Consider the following 22,365-nt stretch of genomic DNA (forward strand, 5'->3'; position numbering starts at 1 on the left):
ATGGATGTGAATATGGGACTGTGAAGCACATGTGACCCAGCCTATTCGGCCTAACCTTCTACTCTAGCGCAGGTGCCGCTGCTTATGAGGCTTAGCCTATTTGGCCCAGCCTTAAAGGCGTGACACCCACCCGTGACTCAGACTGTGTGGCCCGTGTGGCCCACTCCGTGCTGGTCGTTCCTTTTCAGAATTAATAAAATAGAAAAACTATATGTACGATTTTGAACGGAAAAAAGGCTGCCAGAAAAGCCGAATCGCCCCTTGCAAGTTTCGTGGCTAATGTGGCCCTTCAAACACACGACGGGAGCGGGACCCACAGCACGCCTGTGCCCATCAGGTCTGTCCTTCGTCGTTTTGCCCCTCAAAGTTAACTCGGGCCAAGTCGGTTCGAACTCAAGATATATGGCAAAAGTCTGTTGGATAATATATATTCCATCTCCCGATCGGAAGAGAGAGAGAGAGGGATTGGGATTTGATCTCTGATAGCTGAGTTGGAGGAATCCCAGCGATCGCCTTCGGAGGATGAGATGAAGAAAGAAGCGGGATCGTTGGCGAAGACGGCGATTTCTACTCCAATTTCTTTTTGACGACGGCGCATCTTCTCCCTTTTTCTTTCGTTCTTGTCAGATCTTTACCGGCCATTTGCTCGTTTCTTTGTTCGTTCGTCTTTCTTGATACTGGTTGGATACCGAGAGAAAGGGCCGTCGATTTGGGCCATCAAGGATTAACGCCAGATTCCGCATCTTCTTTTCAGCTGCTCATCTAGGTATACTGATCTCGCTTTGTGTTTTCTCTTAATTTGTTTCTGTAGGAATTTCTTGGTTCGTTATCTTGGGTTATCTGTGGAATTTCGGCGTAGAATTTGTTGTGGATAGATATTTGTTCGGGCATCCAAATCTTGATAAATAAAGACTTCCTCGTTTCGACTATATGGTCTTCGTTCGATTTGTTTTAGGGTGTTGACATGTACGCATGGAACGCTTTCGTTGAATCTTGAATAGAAAATTAGCTTTGGCGTGCTCTTTGCGACGTGATGGTCATTGAATCAGGCCGAAGAGGCATCAGTCTTTGTGGTTCGGCGGAAGATATTTACAGGGGTTTAAAAAGAAAACAATCTGCTCACCTTGGATGTTGTTCTGCCATTTGACTACTTGGGACTTGGGAGTTGGGATAGTGTTTGGAGTAGAATAAGATGTGATGAAATTGGTCTTCTAATCAAAGATGCTTCCAAACTACCCAGTACGTTAATCCTTTTGTTCTACCGACTAATGATTGCTTTTTGTTTTGCTAGATTAGGGAGAAAAGTATATAGTCTTTTCACATAATTAAGGCTTAATTACTTGCAGATTAGGGAGGAAATTAATTTTCTTAAAACGATGGTTGTAAGGGCATCCATTGTGCTTCACAGTTTTTGTTGCATGGTTAAAACCCTCTTCTCTTTGCCTCGAAAAAGGATAATGTCAGTTAGGCAAATGCTTACGAGGCAGTTCAATCGATGAAAAAAGACTTCTTTGTTTCGACTATATGGTGTTGGTTAGAATTGTGCTAGGGTATTGACAAGTACACATGGAAAGACTTTTTTTGTATGTTGAATTAAAGTTCACTTTGATGTGCTCTTTGTGGGATGATGATCATTGAATCAAACCAAAAGGCATCAACTTTTCGGTTTAGCAGAAGATAGTTTACAGGGGTCTGAAGATAGTTGACTACTTAGGACTTTGGGATAGTTGTATGAGATGAACAAGATGTGATGAAGTAAAGTCATTTTCTAATCAAATATGCTTCCAGACTACCCAGAATGCTGACCCTTTTTGTTCTACCAACCAATGAAGCACTTTCTCTTTTGTCAGATTATGGAGAAAATATTATAATCTTTTCGCATATTAAGACTTAATTACTTGCATATTAGGGAGGAAATTAAATCTTTTAAGACTATGAGGTTGAAAGAATATCATTGTGCTCCACAATACTTGTTGCATAGTTAAAAGTCCTCTTCCCTTTGCCTCGAAGAGGATAATGTCAGTAAGGCAAATGCTCATCGTGCAGTTCAGTCTGGGTGTTGATCATTGTGCTCCACAATACTTGTTGCATAGTTAAAAGTCCTCTTCCCTTTGCCTCGAAGAGGATAAAGTCCTCTTCGTGAAGGACTTCCTTGTTTCGACTATAATACGGTGTCAGGGTGTTGACATGTACACGCAGTAAGTTTCTTTTGTATCTTAAATTAAAGTTCACTTTGATGTGCTCTTTATTGGGTGTTGATCATTGAATCAGGCTGAACAGGCATCAATTTGTTTCGTTCACGGAAGATAGTTTACTTGTGTCAAAAAGAAAGAAAACATGCTACTTGCATTGGATGTTGTTATACCATTTTGCTACTTAGCAGTCGGGATAGTGGTAGGAGTTGAACGAGATTTAATGAAGTGAGTCTTATCAAAGATGCTCGTTTTGTTCTACCAATTGATGAAGTACTTATCTTTTGCTATATTAGGGAGGAAACCGAAGGTTTTTTGCATATTAAGGCTTCATTAGTTGCAGATTAGCGAGGAAATTGATATTTGTAGGAAGCTGAAAGACCTCTTCTCTTTGCCTTAAAAGGAATAATATCTTTTAGTCAAATGCTCACCAGGCAGTTCAATCTTTGCAGTATCACGGAGAGCTGTATATATCAATTTATGCTCTTGTCTGCTATGGATATTCTAATTGTGATTCTAATGCAATGCTTTTCCTCCATACTAACACCTACATAAAACCAAAAGACACAACCTAATTATTTTTCCAAAATTTTCTGTGTTGTGATTTCTGTTCATTGGCTGCTGACTGAAAGAACCTAAATCTATCACACAACCTAAATCTAATTATCACACTAGCTTTAGGCAGCCATCTGTTTCTTGATAAACAAAACCATCTAGAGATTTTGGTTGAACATTTGTGTTTTGCTTTTAGCATTTCCTTTTGTATGGTCATAATAAAAAGCAACAAAGTAGGTGAATAAATTGTTATTAGTTGTCTTGTTTAAGTTGTTCTGATGTTTTTACAAATAATAGTGTTTGCATATTATCATTTCAGATTGTGCCAAAGCAGATCAAATACGATGTGTGATGCCTTTTTAAGTTGTATTGTTGTACTTTTTAAAAAAAATTTCAAGTGCCTTGTGCTTGTTCATTTGGAATGCTTTAAGTTACCTGACAATTCTTCTTTTTGGGTTTCTCTTTCCAGATATATGTTCTGAGAATTTCTAGTTCACTTGAAAGCTATAGATTTGCCTGTTTGTGACAGTCTGTTACTCCAATGATATTTTGATGCAGGTTGATACTGATTCTTTCTTGAGATAAGCTGATTTTCTTTCACTTAATACATCAATGAGATTTTTTGGCGTGATGGATACTTCAGCTGCACCCTTGATAATGCTTTTCAGTTACTGTATCCAGATATGCAGAAGAATGAAATGAAGTTCTTCATGCTTTGGGCTTTTAACGGTATTGAGACTGTGGAAACAAAGAAAAGATATCATATTTGATGCCAGTGCATGGAATGTGTTCTGATGAGACTGATATTTGGTTGCTACTTTATTTATTACCAGATTCACATCCAAAAGGAAGGGACTATTTTATTAGATGAGAGTGATATGTTGCTGATATTGCTATAATCATGGTCATTCTGGAGCTTGAAGTAGTTGACTTTCTTCTATAAGAAAGAGACATGGAATGTGAATTTGAGAGGAGATTTCCGACGAATTCTAAAGACTACAAGCTGTATGAGGAAGTAGGTGAAGGTGTTAGTGCCACTGTGTACAGAGCTCTATGTATTCCTCTTAATCAGATAGTTGCTATTAAGGTTCTTGATCTCGAGAAGTGCAATAATGACCTGGTAAGTATGCTGTTTGCCACCATGTAGTGGAGAGAGATTGATTCTTCCAAACTTTAGTTGCTGCTCAATCTTATTCTTTTCTTATGGCATCACATGCGGGCTAACTTTCTTTATTCAGTGGATGTGTTCTTTTCCCTAACCTAGGCATTACTTACAACTATGGTTCCATTGTCTCTGTTTTTCTTTGTTGATCTCTTTGTCGTGTTGATCTCTTTGTCGCATCACTGGCTAGCTTAATCGATTTGAGACTTTGAGCATACTCCAACATTGTCGTCTTAGTTTGATGTCCTATGTAGTCATCTCTGCAACCATTCAATCCTAATTGCAACTTGTAGCATCATCATTTTCTTGACTAATGGTCAGGAAATGTGCTTGATGGATCTACTTCCTTGCACAATTCACAAAGATTTGACATTTATATTTTAGCAAGAGTTTTGACTTACTAATTTCATTTTATATGACTAAGCTGCCCCATACTTTGACCTTTGCTGTGCAATTAAAAAGAGAAATCTTTTTAAATGAGCATGATTTGTGGTGTTCAGCCTCCAAACAGGATATGTTGGCCGGTGAATTGCATCTTGCATGACTTTGAGAAGAAAGAAATGTTGATAAAATTTTGGAAAGGAGACAGCAGCATTCTCCATAATTTGACATTACTTGATGAATTCCTCCTTAAGTTTTGCAATTTTCATTTAGAATTTAATAATTCATTTATTCCATACCAAAGATAAAAGATATCTTGTGGCCTATTAGTCCATGTCCTTTCGAAGTTTGATTTTGTGCTTAGAAAAACACAAAGGTTTCAGGAGGAACTGCAATCAGTGTATATCATATTCAAGGCATCATTGTTTACTGATGAATTTTAATGATCTGGTCTCCTACCACATTTCATAGTTTCCCCAAAATGTCTATTCAAAATTCCAAACAACTTTCCTGTTAGGTATTATTGCTTGAAAAGAAAATAAGAACAGCATATTTCAAGTTAAGGCAATTTTATACCAAGAAAAAGTTCTTAATGTTTACTAGTTAAGATATGATCCACCATGCTTGGCTTTCCAATCTTGTTGTGCATCAACTTGAGTGGAACAGCCCAATTCAAGCAATAAAGGGTCTGGACTCTGGAGAGTGGAGAGGGTCATGTGGACTTCAACTTTCAGCTATTCCGAGGTTGTTCTTTATGTTGGAACCCTGGACATCCAAGTCACATTGGAGTAATCTTGTCACCAAGGCCTTTGTCACCTTTACTGCAGATCATGATGATAAATCTCCTATGGATTTATGCTTCATAGAGATTATTATTTTGCTGGAGGAGGGATTGGATGATGATGACTTGATGAGGTGATATAATAAGATAATTCTTTCTGTCGATGTTTTGGTTGAGTTGTTAATCTGGAGAATATTTATGAAATGCCAATTTTTAAAAGGTTAACTAGAATGCTATTCAACATGCTTAATAAAGCTATCATTTTAAAAGCCTAACAACTAACAAATTTGCTTCTAACTTGGTATTTTTATCTTAACCATTCCTCTATAATCATTCACACTGGGATGTCCATGAATGCTTTTCACAATTTTTCTCATCCATTTACATGTTCATGCTTGTTACGAGATGCGTTTGAAGGATTTTCTGATACCTATTTAATGGGAAATCTAGAATCTGGCCTGGATCTTTTGAAATGCTTTTCTGAATAACTTGGTTGACACCTTTTCTCTGTATTTCTTTCAGGATGGAATTCGCCGTGAAGTACAAATAATGAGTTTGATTGATCATCCTAATGTACTACGTGCTTATTGTTCTTTTACGGCAGGTCACAACCTTTGGGTTGTGATGCCATATATGGCTGGGGGGTCTGCTCTTCATATAATGAAATATGCTTATCCAGAAGGCTTTGAGGAGCCAGTTATTACAACTCTTTTGCATGAGGTTCTTAAAGCTCTTGTGTATCTCCATGCTCAGGGTCATATCCATAGAGACATCAAGGTAGATTTCTTTATAATTAGATCTCCTAGTCCTGTTGGTTGGTGCCGTAACGCTCTTCTGCTAGTTTACTTGTAGTCTTTCTGTCGAGTAAAGTACTTTTATATTGCTGTTGTTCGCTTTGTGGAGACATTGACTTTTGCTGCTTCACTTAGTGTAGTGTCTAGGAATTTGCAAATTTCTCCTGATTTTCTAGCTTCTGCCAGTTTAGATATGCATTTTGTTAAGTAGATTTTAGAAATCCATGTGGGTTCAGTGTTTGTTCTATGTATTTTTTCTTTGTGGGACTCCTTGGATTGTCTATGTTTTGATTATGTAGATTTTTGATGCTCTGTATTTTCTATAATTTTTCAGGCCGGTAATATTCTAATTGATGCTAAGGGAGCTGTTAAGTTAGCAGATTTTGGAGTCTCAGCTTGTATGTTTGATACTGGGGATAGACAGAGAACAAGGAATACATTTGTGGGAACCCCATGCTGGTGCATTTTTTAGATTCACCTCTTTTGCAATTTGGCACCTTTACTGAACTTGGATTTTTGAGCTTGGGATATTCTTTTGGTTTGATCTTTTTTAAATTGATTATCGAATATTGCATATGACTTATTTGTTTATTCTCATCTGTTTTTCAGGATGGCTCCTGAAGTAATGCAACAACTGCATGGATATGATTTTAAGTCAGTGGTGACTATCTCATTGTGACATGCTAATCCATTTGTATTAAAAATGTTTCATCGGTTTTTTAGTAATACTTTTGATCTTCATGATTTGTGATATGAACAGAGCAGATGTTTGGTCATTTGGCATTACTGCATTAGAACTTGCCCATGGACATGCCCCATTCTCTAAGTATCCGCCCATGAAAGTATGCCCCATTCTCTAAGTATCTGCCCATGAACGGAGAGTCATCTGTTTTAATATGTGCTGTGCCTTACTCTATATATATGATATTTTGTATTGCAGGTGTTGCTTATGACGTTACAAAATGCACCACCAGGTCTTGACTACGAAAGAGACAAGAGATTCTCAAAGGTTCTCCTCTAATGAAAATATCGGTGCCAAGATATAACTGTTGATTGTTGTATTAAAGTGTTATTTTTTTGGTAGTCTTTCAAAGAGATGATAGCCACCTGCTTAGTAAAGGATCCAAAGAAACGTCCAACTTCAGAAAAGCTTTTGAAGCACCCTTTCTTCAAACATGCTCATTCTAGTGAGTTTCTAGCACAGACTATTCTTGAGGGCCTTTCTCCTCTTGGTGATCGTTTTAAGGCACTGAAGGTTTGAAATTAATCTCTTTTGATTAATGTTGAATGCTAAAATTATTTTTTAATAGTCACTAACTTTTAGGGAAAGGAGGCAAATTTTCTTCTAGAGAACAAGGACGCATCTGAACAATTATCACAGGTATCTTAAGTAAAAGCTTTTATATCAATTTTCTTTGAACATATTGTCATTTTGATGTAATAGCATCCTCAGGTTTAGAGGGTACAGGATGTCTAAAGATCTCATGAAGTCTTCCATATGTTTCTCTTAAGAAAAATATAGGTCACCCATATGACAACTTTCTTATGGCTATGATTTTTCTAAAAGCACAAAGATGTTTCTGTTAAAAGTCAGATCAGAATTACCATATCAGATAATATTTTTGATTGAACTGCTGAAAGCCTGAAAGATTTATTAACTAGTTAAGTTGTTAGGTTACTTAGACTTACTACAAAACACTAATCTATTTGTGTTTTTGGATCACTTTTCAAAAATATTTTTTGAGAACAACTTAACTGTTTGTTTCTCATGAAGAGGCAGGATACGTATCCTTTAGTGATTCATATCATATTTTGCAGTCCATTTTTTTGTGGTTAAGTTATACCATATTGCAGGCGGGACTGCATGACGAAAAGCTGTAACTGCTTGCATGAGCTGAGTGATATGGTTGCATTGACTTACGTGGCCATGGGACCTCACCATATATGGCTGTGTGGCCTCAGTATACTCTATTATCATATGTATGAAATCTAAAATCTATATGTGATCCATTATTATGAAAATATAATGGTGCGACTGTGCCTCCTATGACTATGCAGCCTCAATATACAATGTTATTGTATATGTCAGTCTGTTTGCGTATGTGATCAATATGAAAATTATAATCACATATGAAGTTATATATTATTGGGTGAGAGAAATATAATCACATATGTGGTTATATATATATTCTTGGGTGAGTCTTGGTGCCTTGGTAAGGTTTTTCTTTGCAACTTGGGTGACTAGGATTTGAGGTCATGAAAACAACCTATCTACTTGTAGGGTAAGAATATAAACATTGACCCTTCCCATGACTCCAGATTGGTGGGACCTTGTGTGCTCAGCCATCACTATTTTGTTGTTTATATTTTTTTCTTTATTTGTGCTATTTCAACTATTGTAGATGATTCAAGATAATATGCCATTCTCTTAGTTAGACCCTTCCGCCATTTCTTGTTCCTTAGAACCTAATTATGTTCTTAAATGAGTATGTAAGCTTCTAATTATTTTGTTGGCCTTAGTGTGTGTGTGTGTGTGTGTGTGTGTGTGTATAACATCATAAATTGTACATGATTGTGCATTTCTTAATCTATGCTCAGTTTAAAATTATGTTGCATATTTTATTTAACTACATATATCATTGTGTATGCTTCTGTGCATCAGATATGCTGGAATTGCTTGTATCAAGTATTCGATGACATTATTTTTATTTCTTGGTTAACATCATCAGTGTCTGGTCCCAGACTCGGATAAAATTAAAATGAGAGTTGCATTAGATCACTGATAGCTAGTACAAAACTTTATCAGATCTCATGAGCTTGCATCATATTACACAAAGGTCAATGGTGGGAGAAGATTCATGTAGTTGGCCACCACAAATAGTTGGGAATTGGGATTATGTCTTGTTGTTATAATATGACATTTTGGTTGATGATTCTGAGAACTGACATTATTTTCTTGTCAAGAAGTTCACTAAATCCCAGACTAGATTTGAACAACTATGGTATAAATTATTCTTATTAGTTATATTGCAGCAAAATTATTATCGAAAGGCATTATTTATGATACTGAGCTGTCTTCTGAAATTTTGACTCTTTGATACTGGATTCTTATATGTTAGTGCATCTGGTTATTGATGATGACAAAATAATTTTGTGTTGCAGCAAAAATACATACGAGGAATTAGTGGATGGAATTTTAATCTGGAGGAGTTGAAATCTCAAGCTGCTCTTGTAAGGATAACTTCTGGTTTCACATGTCAACTAGCTATTTTGTCCAAGAAGGATTCCTTGTGGGAAAAGAACATAACAAGTCTTGATGTTTGATGTGATTGGTGTCCAGATGCAATCCTTGGATAATGTCTATAATTTGGAAAATGTAGATGCTGGCAATAATCTTAAGGATGACCTTGATAGTGTTGATTCCTCGGTGGTTGCTCTGGCTGAGAGAGTTAACTTTGCCAGCAATGAAACTTCTAGGGAGGTATTTATATCTAAGTTTGTTGTTTCCTTCTGTTAAGTATTTTTTCCCTCCCCTATTTCAAGCTTTTAACTGTATCAAATTTAAACATTTTTTTTTTTTTCTAGGGTGAAATGCAAGATCTTCAGGATTTGGAGGGTCCATTGGCCTCTGCATTTCCAAGTTGTCCTCTTCAGGCACTCAAGTATGTAGTTCAGTAACTTTATGTTATAATTACTTGCTTTTTGGCCTCATATTGTTACCTGCATCCAAAAGAAAGAAACGAGCTAGAGAAAAGCAAAACCATTGATGTACTTGTTTTTTAATGATGACAATGACATACAGTGAAAAGGACATCCATTTAATTTAAAATATTTTTAATATGTGGTACATGTCTTCATCAATCTAATCAACATACTGCTAGAAGTAGAGGAAATCTTCGAGTGAAAAAAAAATAGTTGATAAGAACTCAATATCTACAACTGTTATTTCTGTCTTGTATGTATTTATACATAGGAAAACTTCAGGTGAAAACAATAGTTTAGGAGAACATCTACAACTTTTTTTTTTGTCTTGTATGTATTTATACATTGCATAGATGTTTGAGGTCAGCAGTAATAATACTTCATATTTCTCAACCTCCCTTGGACATTTTCTTGTTTGATTTATTCAGAACAGTTACTATAATGGTATCATGTTATGCATCGCACTAACTGTTTCAAGCAAATCAGAATTATTTAAGTGAAGTTATTTGATGAAATGTATAGCCAACTCAATCAGCTTTAACTTCATAAGCTTTTAAAATTGTTGCAGAGCGTGTTTTGATGTTTGTGAGGACATGAATACCAGCAGCCCTAATTGGAAGATCCCATCAAAGTTCGACTCCATGTTTCCATTGCAGCAAGCATCAGAAGCGAAGGATCTCAAATTTGGAACACATAATGATGAAAATATGGAAAGAAGTGCTTCTGTCTCCTCGAATATGGATAACCTTGGGTGTCAGAAATTCTTAAGTGGTTCTCTTCTACCAGAGCACATTCTTTCTCCGTGTAGGAATGTTGATGCAGATGCAGAGAGGTAATAACCGCAAGTTGGAAACCGTACATTTATGTGATTTAAGAAATCCTTCTGTCCTGTCTCTCTATCTTTAGGTCTGCTGATCCTTCTTTTCCCTTCTGCAATTATGGCTACCAATTTCTCCTGAGAACTGAAAACTTAAATGTGATCTTAACTGAAAGGGAATTACTATGTTTGAATTTTGCATTGCAGTTTTATTATTAGGTTTCCATCATGCATGAATAATTCTTGTTTTTTATACCACCACTATTCACTCTTGATATGCATGAATGTCTGAACTCATTCTTGCTCATTCTATAAATTTGTCTTTAAATTATATTAAATGGTTTGATGACTATATTTGCTAATTTTTAGTCTCTTTATATCTTATTAAAGGGATGACATACATCGGAGATGTCAACATGAAAGATATTATAGTGGTCCCTTGTCTCGTCAAACGAAAGATTCATCTAACTTGACATCTGGTATAGTACACATGACACTTATCTTCCGTAAGTTTTTTTAGTTTGTTAAACATGTCCTGTGCTAACCAGAAAGAAGCCAAAAGCCAAGTGGTTTTTTGCTGCTTTCTTATTTTTTATACTTCTGTTTAACCTTGGAGAAAATTGGACTGGTGTAGCAGCAATGTTACATGAGGAACCTTCAGAAGGAAAAATTGTCCAGCGTAAAGGACGATTTCAAATTACATTTCCAGATGCTAGCCCAAAGGTACTTTACTATTTAACTCTGTGGTATTGTAGATTGTAGAAACAGATGCTAAAGGATTACAAACTTGAGCACATAAATTTTTTTTTACTTCTATAGCATTGAGGTGGACTGTGATAACTTGGAAACTAAAAATTGCAGCAAATAATGATATCACTAATACAATCATTTCTGGAATTTACTGCATGAAAATAGGCAGGCACCTCTTCTAATTTCCTGATTTCTGAATTATGCAAGTGGTTCACATATGTTATTTGATCGTAACAAATGTTTAGTTTCCAACATTTCATTGGTGTGCCATTAGTTTCTCTGCTATTACTCTTTCTTTTACTACCCAAGAGGGACAAATCTGGCTAACAATTATGAACACTTGAGACTATGTAGAAGCACCAAGGTGGAATATGTTATAGTTAGGGATTTAAGTATCCTTGGCTGATGTAAGTGTTTATTCCTAGAACAAAGTTTACTGGATTAGAATGTTTAGTATAAGGTTTCCCTGATTTATATTGAAATGTACCACATGAGACAAGTCATCAATCAACTTGATGATCATATTATCATTGTATCTAGATTGCTTACTATTTTTTCTGCACATTGCCTTATAGGTAGCTTCTTCAGTAAATTGCATGGTCAGCTTAATAGGTGGATCACCTAGAAAATCTACATGTGCAGTGAATGCTGCTTCACTTCTTCCTACCTTGCAATTTTTACTGCATCAAAATTCTATGCAAAAGGTCAGCCGCCTGAGCTCTCTTTGTGGATATTCATCTTCTAGGTATTAAAGTAATTCTTTTTTAACAGGAGCAATTAATTAAACTGATCAAGTGTGTGGAGCAAACACATAATGTATCTTCAGCCTACCATACAGAAGCCTCTGATACAAGCACTGGTGATTCACAGGTATATTGAAGATTATTTACCTAAATTTACTATGGAGCATTAGCAAATAAAATGTTCTATGCTGGTGTAGAAGGCATTTAGTTAATAAAATAGAGCTACTTTCTTTTTCTCTGTGGGTAAATCTGGTGACTATAACTATATTCCACAGCCCAATTCCTCCCGTTTTTGCATTCTTACTATAAATGATATGCTCATTATATTGTGAATTAATTGTGACTTTTCTTGTTTCTAAGTTAAGAAGCTTAGTCCTTATCTTCCTTATTAGGTGTAAGTATGATATCTTATTCTTGGCCCTCACTTTTCTTATTAGGTTAAAGCATGGTATCTTATATGTACCAGTCGGTATTAGTGTCTTGTGTGTGTTGATACATCGGTACATATCGATAACCCAAACTCTATAAAAAAATGACCTAAAATTATAGAAAAACCCAATTAAATTTTTTCTAATATGGAGCAACAAATCAATAGCAAAAATAGATGTTCTGACATTCTTTATGCTCCGCACCAATACATGTCACATTCATCTTTGTCTTAGGAGTCGCCTCAGACACGTGGTTTATGATAATCAGACTATGACTATCATCATATTGATGCACCAATGACATACGGTGTCTCAAGACACTATGTAGTGGGATCAATTTCAAGATTGAGTCCGACAAACAAATCATATTGATATACATATACATAAGGATCGAGGACCCTGATCCATCGCCCGTAGAGTCCCGTCGTTCTTTTTTATGGTAGAACTAGATATATCCATCGATTGATTATTTAATTCATTTGAATCTTAAATTTTAAACTGTATAAAAAAATAATCTAGCATGCAGCCAATACGTACCTCCCATTTTGCACCATATCAGGTGGTACAGCGGTCCATGGGTTTAAGTACGGTTCCTCATTGCTTGTAGCAGTCCATGGGTTTATAATATATATTAGTGCATGATAATTTATCTACTTATAAAAGTTGTAAGTTGCTTCAGTTTTCAATGCTTCTCTATTGGCAGCATCAGCTCTAATTGGCCATAGTAATCCTATCTCTTGGTTATCACATGACGGTGGGTTTTCTTGTGATTTTTCAGGTTTGCTACTGAATGGGTACTTTTTTCCATCAATTTGCCTCATTGCAGAAACTAAACCATTTCAACTGTCTAATTAGGATTAGAACAATATTAGCAAGGTTCAGCCTACAATAAATCAAATATTGAGGATTTGAATGGGTAGAAATGCTAGTATCTACATCTCTTCCCTTGGGGTTTTGAAAAGTTTAATATGTTAGTTTGAGAAATAGTGAAGAAACATGGAAAATAGACCGACCAGCCATTTGACAATATTTTCTTGTTCTACTAGCGAAAGAAACATCAATTATATTTAGTGAAAATGAGAGTGAGAACAATGTGACTATTCCACTGGATGTAAACATGGACGCAGCTGTTAGTAATATGATCCATAATCTATCATCCAAAATAAAAACACTCACTAAAGGCAGTTAATTGTGTCAATATACTTTTGGAAGTAGATAACATATATAAGAAGCAATGTGAGGGCTCCTCCAGACTCTTAGAAATATAATTAAAGGATTTTAGCATGACCAACTTAATCCATCATCTCCAGAACTATCTCAAGCTTCCTTATTTGGTCAAATATATCCAGTCAACCTCAACCAGCTGTTTTTCCCAATTGTTTGTTTAAGAGTTCAGCATCCATTACCACAATTATGATCGTTTTCATCTATTTCCCCCACTAATTTGGAAAAACTTCTTATGTTAGTTAACCAATTGAAATATTGTGATCCATCTCTTAGCTTCTATTCCAAACTTGCTTGCACAGTAAGATGGAACTTCTATCTCAAGCTCTACTGCAAAAGTCAACCTGAGCTTGCCTAGATGGTTGTTAGGAGAAACAAGTCAGTGTAGTGATTGACAATCTGGATCACAAGATCCAGATCATGGAACATTGCAATCTAGAATGAAAATATCACCAGTACTATATATAGTTCTGATTATGCAATATTCAGAAGTCCACCTGCCAGACCATGTTCAATTGTTCCCCGTACCGGAACAATCCATTCTCCAGGTAATGTAGGTCTAGAAATATGAAAGGAAACTGGAAGTGAAGTATCATGCAACATGGCTACTTTTAAAATACTATTCTCTCAGCTTCTTTTCCAAACTTGTTGGTATCTTTTGTATCATTTTAGTTGCAATGTTTGTCCAGTTCACTAATATCAATTGTTTGTACAACAGTCATTCCAAGCTTCAGGAACAGAGAGGGTACTGCAAAATTATTTGACTAATCTACAACAGAGGTACTAGGTCTGTTATTGATTACAAAAAAAAAAAATGCTGTTTTGTTGGCATTCATCCAAAACTTTATTATATCAGTGTTGGGGAACTTGCTGAAGAAGTGCAGAGTTTAAAACTGAAAAATTCTCAGGTAAGTATCTTGTTTGGAATCTCTTTATTCTACACAGTATCTCTACATAGCATTAGAACCTATTAAGGATATACAGTTCAGCAATCTCTGGTTTAGTTGCCGTTTAAGGCGTGTTGATGACGAAGGTATGTTTGTTGATGTCCGGAAAAGTCAATTTCTTTTTCTTGTGGTCCTTTTGTAGTTGGAACAGCAGATCGATGCGTCCTTGAGAAAGGAAAAGAAACGAAGAGACAAGGCCGCACAGAGATGATCTTTCATGGTGGAACAAGACTTTGTTTTTTGTACCCCTCCCACTTTCCTCTTCAAGGCGTGATGGCGATGTTTAATTTATGAATTCATTGCACATAATATCCATTGTATATTCTCTACCCCTCTCTCTCTCTCTCTCTCTCTCTCTCTCTGTTGGTTTGTTATATTGACATCGAAATTAAGCGGTTGATATGCGAAGTATCCTTCGATTTCTATATGAGAAGTATCCTTCGGCAAACAATCATTAATTTCAATTAAAATTTTTAAAAATTATTGGTTGATTTTTTTTCTTGATGTTTTTAATCAAAATGTAATTTTTTGAGTATGCTTTCAATGTATAAGTTTTGAATCGGCTCAAATAAATTTGAACAAGCTTTATGTTTTAATTATGACGCAAAGAGTAATTTTTTAATGTTTAATTAACCCTCAAAAATTTTTACAAAATTTTTTAATTTAAAGTTAATTTAAACTAAATCTTGAATTTTTATTTAAGACATTTTAAAATTTTAGTATGCTTTCAATGGAATATTTTATGAAAATTTTATATCATTAGTTCAATTGTTAATGAATTGAACTATTTTTTCGATTATTTTTTTCGATTTCAGAGAGCAAGGGTCTCCATGGTGCCTCGTCCGGTTAAGGGCAAGCCTCCAACCATTATCCTGTATAGCTCACATGTCATTTTCGTCTGGATAAAAAAAGAGCTAAGATCTGAGGATGACCGAGTGTGGTTGAACCAATCATTGATGTTACATCATCAAATCAATCTTGATGGGAGAAGAGAACTCGGTTCTCCCATCAAGAGTTCGAAGGTCAATCTGTAGAGGATCGCATACCTTGGTTGTCTGAGCAGAAACGAGAGATTATGAGACAGTCAGTCCTTACCCGTTCAAGCACCACCTTACTGCCATTTTGGATCCACTCATGCGTCGATCATTTCTGACAATGTTGAGGGGAAATCGAATAGAATAAAGCGGTATTCCTCGAGGCTCGATCTCCTTAGAAAAACTGGGAAGTTGGAGCTGCATTTTGTAGTAATTTACCCCCCAAAAGCCTACATGAAGAAGAAGGCATGACAGCTTTCAAACTCGTATCCTACTCTTCTCGTCCATCCATGTCGCACTCTGTTTCGTTTGGTCAGTTGCCAAACGACCACCAATTAACTTCCTGAAAGTAAATGCAAGAGGCAATCAACATATATTTCTACTGATTTAAAGTGCAAGATCGATATCCCATAACAGATTGAAGAAGAACTAATAAGGAGATGCCATCACAAAATCTTTATCCATAAGCAAATATGAACCATCTCAGGGGAGTGGCAATACTTCCAACTCGATAAGTGATATCGTCAATCCGAGGTTTATATTGAGGGAGGAGGTTAACCCACTAAAGGTGTACTCAACTCGATTCTTTGTCAAGTCCATTGACTAGTAGTACCTCTCCCCGACTTTAAGAGACCAAAGGTCGTCTTTTGTTAGACGATGAATATATCAAGCTATAACATGCATGGAACACTAAACAAGGAGTGCTCACAGAGAAAAGATTTTAAAAAATTAAAAAGAAAAAGAACTGGCTTGACTTCAAAAGATAAAAAAAAAAAGAATAAATTAAAAAAAAGGTTAAAAATAAAAAAGGAGACAGGACACATCTATCAAATAATGCTGGTGCTAGCAACTTGCATTTTGCAAACAACAAGCTCAAAGGATAAAACAAAGGTCACTAGTAGTTCAATTGTTTTGGGATCATATGATGCAGTACCGAGAATAATATCTACGATCATAAATATTCTTTCATGGGAATGAAAATATAATAAGCTGTCATATGTAACTATGCCACATACAAATATAGTAGAGGTATAAGCAATAATAATCGCACAATAAAATGCTACATTTCTATTATTGATCTAAAATTGCAGCTACGAAATCATCATAGAATGGTGATGAAACAAAATGCAATTCGAAAACTAATACATGTCATGAGCTCCAGCCTTCAGAATTATGACTATGACTAATGCAGCTTGTAATATGAATATGTCTAAGAAACCCATTAATTGTAAAAATATGTTCTCAGATTTGGGGAGAAAGAACCATACATACCCTCAGTCAACTATGCATTTCTCACTTTCGTCGCACCGAATTGAGTAGCCTGTTAATCGATGCATTCAAGATTCAAAAAATCGACTGTATCATACTCATAGAAACCAGAAAACCTTTTAACTCTAAACCTAAGATGTAAGCAAAGATCAAGAAGGTGAAAAAGGAAGGAGGAATCACGGACATATATCCATGGTGTGGTTCCTACCGAATGGAGCAGTTATCCATTACGATATCTGCGTCGATCCGATCAACCAGATCAGATGATTCCAGCGTTAGGGAGCCGAAAACAGAACCCTAACCCTAAAACGATCCATGAGAGGGAGGGTTGGGGATGGCCGGATCTCTAATGACGACGTTCCGCTTCAGTTCTTCGTGAGGAGGACGGAGAGATCATGGGTCGGCGACTATACAACCCCAAAATAATCCACAAGGGAGAAGGTTAGCGAACGCATTACCTCAGGACCGAAGGGCGATGGCGTTCCACATCTTAATCATGAGCCGCTTCGGCATCTTCGAAATGGAGAAGTAGGAGGAGGAGGGGCCGCCGGCTATGCAACGCTTCTTGATCTTGAACCGCTTCGGCCTCTTCTCGAACTTACGACGGCCAAGGTGGGGCCGCCATGGATGCAACCCTTACTGAAGTTGAGCCATCGGCATCTTCGATGTGGAGGAGGAGCCGCCGGGCGGAAGATGCAATCCTTCTTGATCTTGAACTGCTTCGGCTTCTTTGATATGGAGAAGATGAAGCGGGGCCACCAGCTATGCAACTCTTCTTGATCTTGAGCCGCTTCGGCTTCTTCGGTGTGGAGAAGGAGAAGGAGGAGCCACGGGGCGATGCAACCATTCTTGATCCTGAGCCGCTTCGGCCACTTTGACATGGAGGAGGAGGAAGGGGAGGAGCCACCGGCTATGCGACCCCTCTTGAGCCGCTTCGGCCTCTTCGATGTGGTGGAGTCAGAGGAGTGGGGGATTTCGAAGCAGAAGGAATCGGAGGCGAGAGAAGAGACCGAACTCGCTAGCAAGATCGGCCACACTTCAAGCTCAGCTTTTAAATGGGGCGATGCCACCGGTTGAGATGGCCCGCTTCCTTACATACGACGACCAAGGTGAGGAGGTCCGGTTCTATCACTTTACACCAAAAAGTCACCAATTAATCGAGAAATTTGGACTTGCTACCAAAATTATAAGATATATATATATATTGGTATACTAATTTTAATTTTATTCTCTTGAGATTAAATCTACATGAGGATGTGTCTTTATTTTAGGTGATAGTGTTATCTCCTGAGAGTCTATTAAGCAATCTATCATTGCTAAAAGTACCATAGAAGTTAAATTGATTGCATTAGATATCATGGCTTAAAGATTTTTGTCAAATTAATCTTTGGTTTAATTACCTTTGCCACCTATTTCAATTGATTTAAGAGCTGAAATAGAATTTTCGATGAAAAAACTTATATTAAATTCAGAAAATAGTAAGCATATTAAAGTTACATAAAAGTGTGGCACGATGACCTTTTTAAAGGAGCTTTGATGTGATAATAATAAGTTGATTGGTTAGTCAAGAAGCATAGTTATAAGCACTTTCATAATACATAATATATTTATTATGGTGAATAACTTTAAATCCATCCCTATGGTAATTAGTAACTATACGTAGAGGGATAGGAAGAACATAAAAAGATCTAAAATTATATTTTTTTTTATGAGATATAACTTCACACAAATCTCTTATAAGAGCTCTGTGAGTATTTGTAGACGTCTACAACTATATATTTGAGCAATTTCTAAAAACTCTCAAGAATAAAACTAAGATACATGTGCAAAGTTATAAACACATAATCTTAGGATAGGATATTATATTCTATGTATATGATAATGAAAGTTTAGATTAAAGAAAGGTTATTCAAAACTTGGTTCACTCCGTTTCATTCAAATACATCTTATTTATACTAAACAAGATTAAAGCATACCACACTGATCGCACAATATATCTTATTTATTTATATTTTTTAATATTAAAAAAATTAATTTTTTTTAGAATTATTAAGATTAAGCAACAAAAGAAAATTAAAAATTTTCATTTACTCTCTCTTTTTTTTTCTTTACTTTATCTCATTTTCAACATGTTATTTTGTGGTTTAACATTCGGGTCATTAAAGACCCAAACGTTCACTTGATAAATTTTTTCCTAAAAAACGGAGACTTCTTGATAGTATCTCATTCTGATGAGGATGAAATTTTCCTTCTAATGACATCAAATCAAACGTGAATATGGATTCTTCTTTTCTTTTAACTTTATCTTTTCTAAACACTATTCAATTTACTTTATATATATATATATATATATATATCCCCGTGGTTAAGGGTATTAAACTTCGATAAAAGAAAGAAAATTTGTTAACGAGCCAAACTCACATAGTTGTAGTGAGTGTAAAATCACATCATCAAATCGTTCCACAAATTCAGAACAGTCCATTCCAAAATAATAATAATAATAATAATAATAATTCTTAAATAACTGAGCAATCCAAAGCGTTGAACTCACCGGTCACCATCCTTCCTTACCTTACAATTCCATCAATCACTTGCCTCTATCGGTGTCTAGCAAGACTTTTTGCTTCCCCCGTTTACACACGCTCTCTCTCTCTCTCTCTCTCTCTCCTTGCCCCTCAAGTCAATTTCCATCCTTCCTGTTCAAACCTCACCATGTCAAATTCATCTGTATGTGCGTCAGCAAATCCGCCAAGTAGGGACCCTTTTTTTTACCAAACAATGCACCTCTAATATTTTGACAAATATAATATATATATATATATTGTTAATACCCACGCGAAGATCGTGCCGAGTTATTATTTAGCTTATGTAGATGGGTCCCACACAAACAGATGTCCTATCCGAACTATTCTTTCTTTAGATTATATTTTTTCACGTAGATTATATTTTCCCCAGTAAAATAATGTTGACTTAAAAAGTTGCGCAAGTGCATGCTTTTTCAACGTGCTTATCTCACATCCGCCAATTCTATCATATAATCGTTGACAGTTTCCAGTTTGTTGACGCAATCTATTCTGAGTTTATTTTTATGTAATCTAAATTACTAACATTGCAGCAAATGATTTAGATACTAAGTAGCTGTGAGAGTACGGCGTTGACAATGCCTTCAGTAGTAAGATCTCGTGGCTCCTCCTCACCACAGAATTCTTCTCTGTTAGCGGGGGAGCTGACCGCTTCGACACTTATAAATCCCTCGCCAAGAGCTTCCCCCTCCACCAAGCCCAACCTCTCCTCTCTTCCTCCACCATTACCACCACCGCTCCATCTCTTTCCTACTCAAACTCTTAGAAAGCATGGGATCCAACACGGAAGTGCTGCAGCTGTCACCAGAGGAGGACGAGGAGGCGAGCTTGTATGCCGTGCAGCTGGTGATGGCCATGGCCCTCCCCATGACCCTCAAGGCGGCCATCGAGCTCCGGCTCCTCGAGATCATCGTCAAGGCCGGCCCCGGCGCCAAGCTGAGCGCCGTCGACGTCGCCTCCCAGCTGCCCACCCAGAACCCGCAGGCGGCCGATATGGTAGACCGCATGCTCCGCATACTCGCTGCCTACCGCATCGTCAGCTGCACCGCCGAGCCTGGCGCCGCCGGCCAGCTTCTGCGGAAGTACGGCGCAGCGCCTGTGTGCAAGCACTTAACCGAGAACGAGGATGGTGTGTCCATGGCTCCTCTGTGCTTGTTTGGCCTGGATAAAGTCATGATCGATTTCTGGTAATTCGGGGACTATATATACTATGTAAGAGCTGAAATCTATGGTCGTGTAACAGCTAATGAAATCCTTGGCAGGCACTACTTGAAGGATGCGGTGTTGGAGGGCGGCACCTGCTTCCACAAGGCATACGGTATGACGGCGTTCGAGTACAACGGCACCGACCCCCGGTTCAACAAACTGTTCAACGAATGCATGAGGAGTCACTCCAGCATCATCACCAAGAAGCTGCTCGATATCTACTGCGGTTTCGACGACGTCAAGGTGCTCGTCGACGTCGGCGGCGGCACCGGCGCCGCCCTCCACGTGATCACCTCCAGGCATCCCCAAATCAAGGGCATCAACTTCGACCTCCCTCATGTCATCTCCGAGGCACCCTCGTTCCCAGGTTCGCCGTTGATCGATTTCCTTTGTCACCAAACAGAAGAAAGATATCAATGATACGTAAATGGATCTTGTTTTGCTAGCAGGCGTCGAGCATGTCAGTGGAGACATGTTTGTGAGTGTGCCACAAAGTGACACCATTTTTATGAAGGTTAGAATCCACTGATTACTACTGATAGCCGTGACAGTGTTGTAACAGATGAATGTTAATGTGCAGTGGATTCTTCATGATTGGAACGACGAGCAATGTTCTAAATTACTAAAGAATTGTTGGAAGGCTTTGCCAGAGAAAGGTAAGCTGATAGTGGTAGAATATGTGCTTCCACTGCTTCCTGAGCCAAACTTAAACTTACGAGGCGCGTTCCATTTGGACATCAATATGATGGTTTTCCTTGGAGGAAAAGAAAGGACACAGAAGGAGTTCGAGGCCCTCGCACTGGAAGCAGGGTTTTCTGGATTCACATCTACTTATATTTCCATGTATACTTGGGTCATAGAATTCAAAAAGTAAGGGGTATATATATATATATATATATATATATATATATATATATATATAAACACTTGTCTATGAGTATCTTTAAGTATATGAGTCGTAACTCATCCTGCTTGTGTCAATGTTCTTCCTTTGGGTAGTGATTTCGGGCTGGGATTCTCATATGTACCCCTTGCAAAATATGTAAAACGATGTCAACTATACCTTGATAGTAATTCTGATTCTCTAGACAAAAAAAAAAGTACTATATTGCAGGATGTATAAAATGCTCGAATATGTATATGTATATATACTTTGGTTAGCGAAACCGTATGTTTGAATGTTGTATATCATCGTTTGCATCTGTAAGATTCCAGAATAAAATAGGATCACATTATATATATATACATATATATATAATTTTTTAAATGAAGATGAAACTTACATCTTTACAATGGGAGAAAAGAGGAATATTTAGATTTTTTTAATCAATAATTTTTTTAATATATCTAATTTTTTAAATAAAAACATTGACGAATTTCTTTGTTACCTTTAGAGTTTCTCTTGTTTGATCAGTCTCTCGTCCTTTACCTTGAGCATCCATCAAATCATTCTATTCGTTGGGATTTGATTTCTAAATTTTTCTCTTCATCTTTCTTCTAATCTATTTTCATTTAATAAACATGTTTTGAAGTTTCATCTTAGGATATATTCATCTTTTGTTTATGAATTAAAAGCAAGTCTAATGTATTTGTATCTTTATATTCTTCTATGATAGTAAAAATCATATCAAATTTTAGAAAGAAACTTTGTAAAAAAAATTTGCTACTATTTAATCTTTTAGGTTATCATCATAAAACCTTAGTTGGCTCATAATACAAGAAAATTTTGAGAAAAAATAATAATGATAAATTTAAAATCTTTCAAGTTTCAAATTCATGTCCATGAATTTGAAGTCTT

General features: G+C 36.7%; 2 protein-coding genes across 6 annotated transcripts; both read left to right on the forward strand.

Annotated features, from left to right (window-relative positions):
• Positions 1–421: 421 nt before the first annotated feature.
• LOC135637009 (uncharacterized) lies at positions 422–14,903 on the forward strand. Of its 5 annotated transcripts, none has more exons than XM_065149329.1 (21): positions 422–766; positions 3,306–3,476; positions 3,581–3,867; positions 5,594–5,848; positions 6,200–6,324; positions 6,475–6,519; positions 6,626–6,707; positions 6,806–6,874; positions 6,950–7,120; positions 7,190–7,246; positions 9,028–9,096; positions 9,206–9,346; positions 9,451–9,527; positions 10,136–10,399; positions 10,775–10,863; positions 11,019–11,107; positions 11,710–11,838; positions 11,906–12,004; positions 14,248–14,309; positions 14,386–14,437; positions 14,619–14,903. In XM_065149329.1, exons 3-21 carry the CDS (start codon positions 3,700–3,702, stop codon positions 14,685–14,687), a joined length of 2,112 nt encoding a protein of 703 aa, XP_065005401.1. In that variant the 5' UTR covers positions 422–766; positions 3,306–3,476; positions 3,581–3,699; the 3' UTR covers positions 14,688–14,903. The 5 variants fall into 5 exon arrangements, 4 of the variants coding, with proteins under 4 accessions (XP_065005401.1, XP_065005402.1, XP_065005400.1 ...); XM_065149330.1 differs by having other exon boundaries at positions 3,429–3,476; XR_010496130.1 differs by having other exon boundaries at positions 3,306–3,867; positions 14,248–14,316.
• Positions 14,904–20,059: 5,156 nt separating this feature from the next.
• LOC103982815 (caffeic acid 3-O-methyltransferase) lies at positions 20,060–21,657 on the forward strand. Its single transcript, XM_009399849.3, has 4 exons — positions 20,060–20,548; positions 20,624–20,934; positions 21,017–21,081; positions 21,148–21,657. The coding sequence occupies exons 1-4, from the start codon at positions 20,133–20,135 to the stop codon at positions 21,439–21,441; spliced, it is 1,086 nt and encodes a 361-aa protein (XP_009398124.2). The 5' UTR covers positions 20,060–20,132; the 3' UTR covers positions 21,442–21,657.
• Positions 21,658–22,365: the final 708 nt, after the last annotated feature.

This window comes from Musa acuminata, chromosome BXJ3-4, assembly GCF_036884655.1.
Source record: "Musa acuminata AAA Group cultivar baxijiao chromosome BXJ3-4, Cavendish_Baxijiao_AAA, whole genome shotgun sequence".
Classification (NCBI taxonomy): domain Eukaryota; kingdom Viridiplantae; phylum Streptophyta; class Magnoliopsida; order Zingiberales; family Musaceae; genus Musa; species Musa acuminata.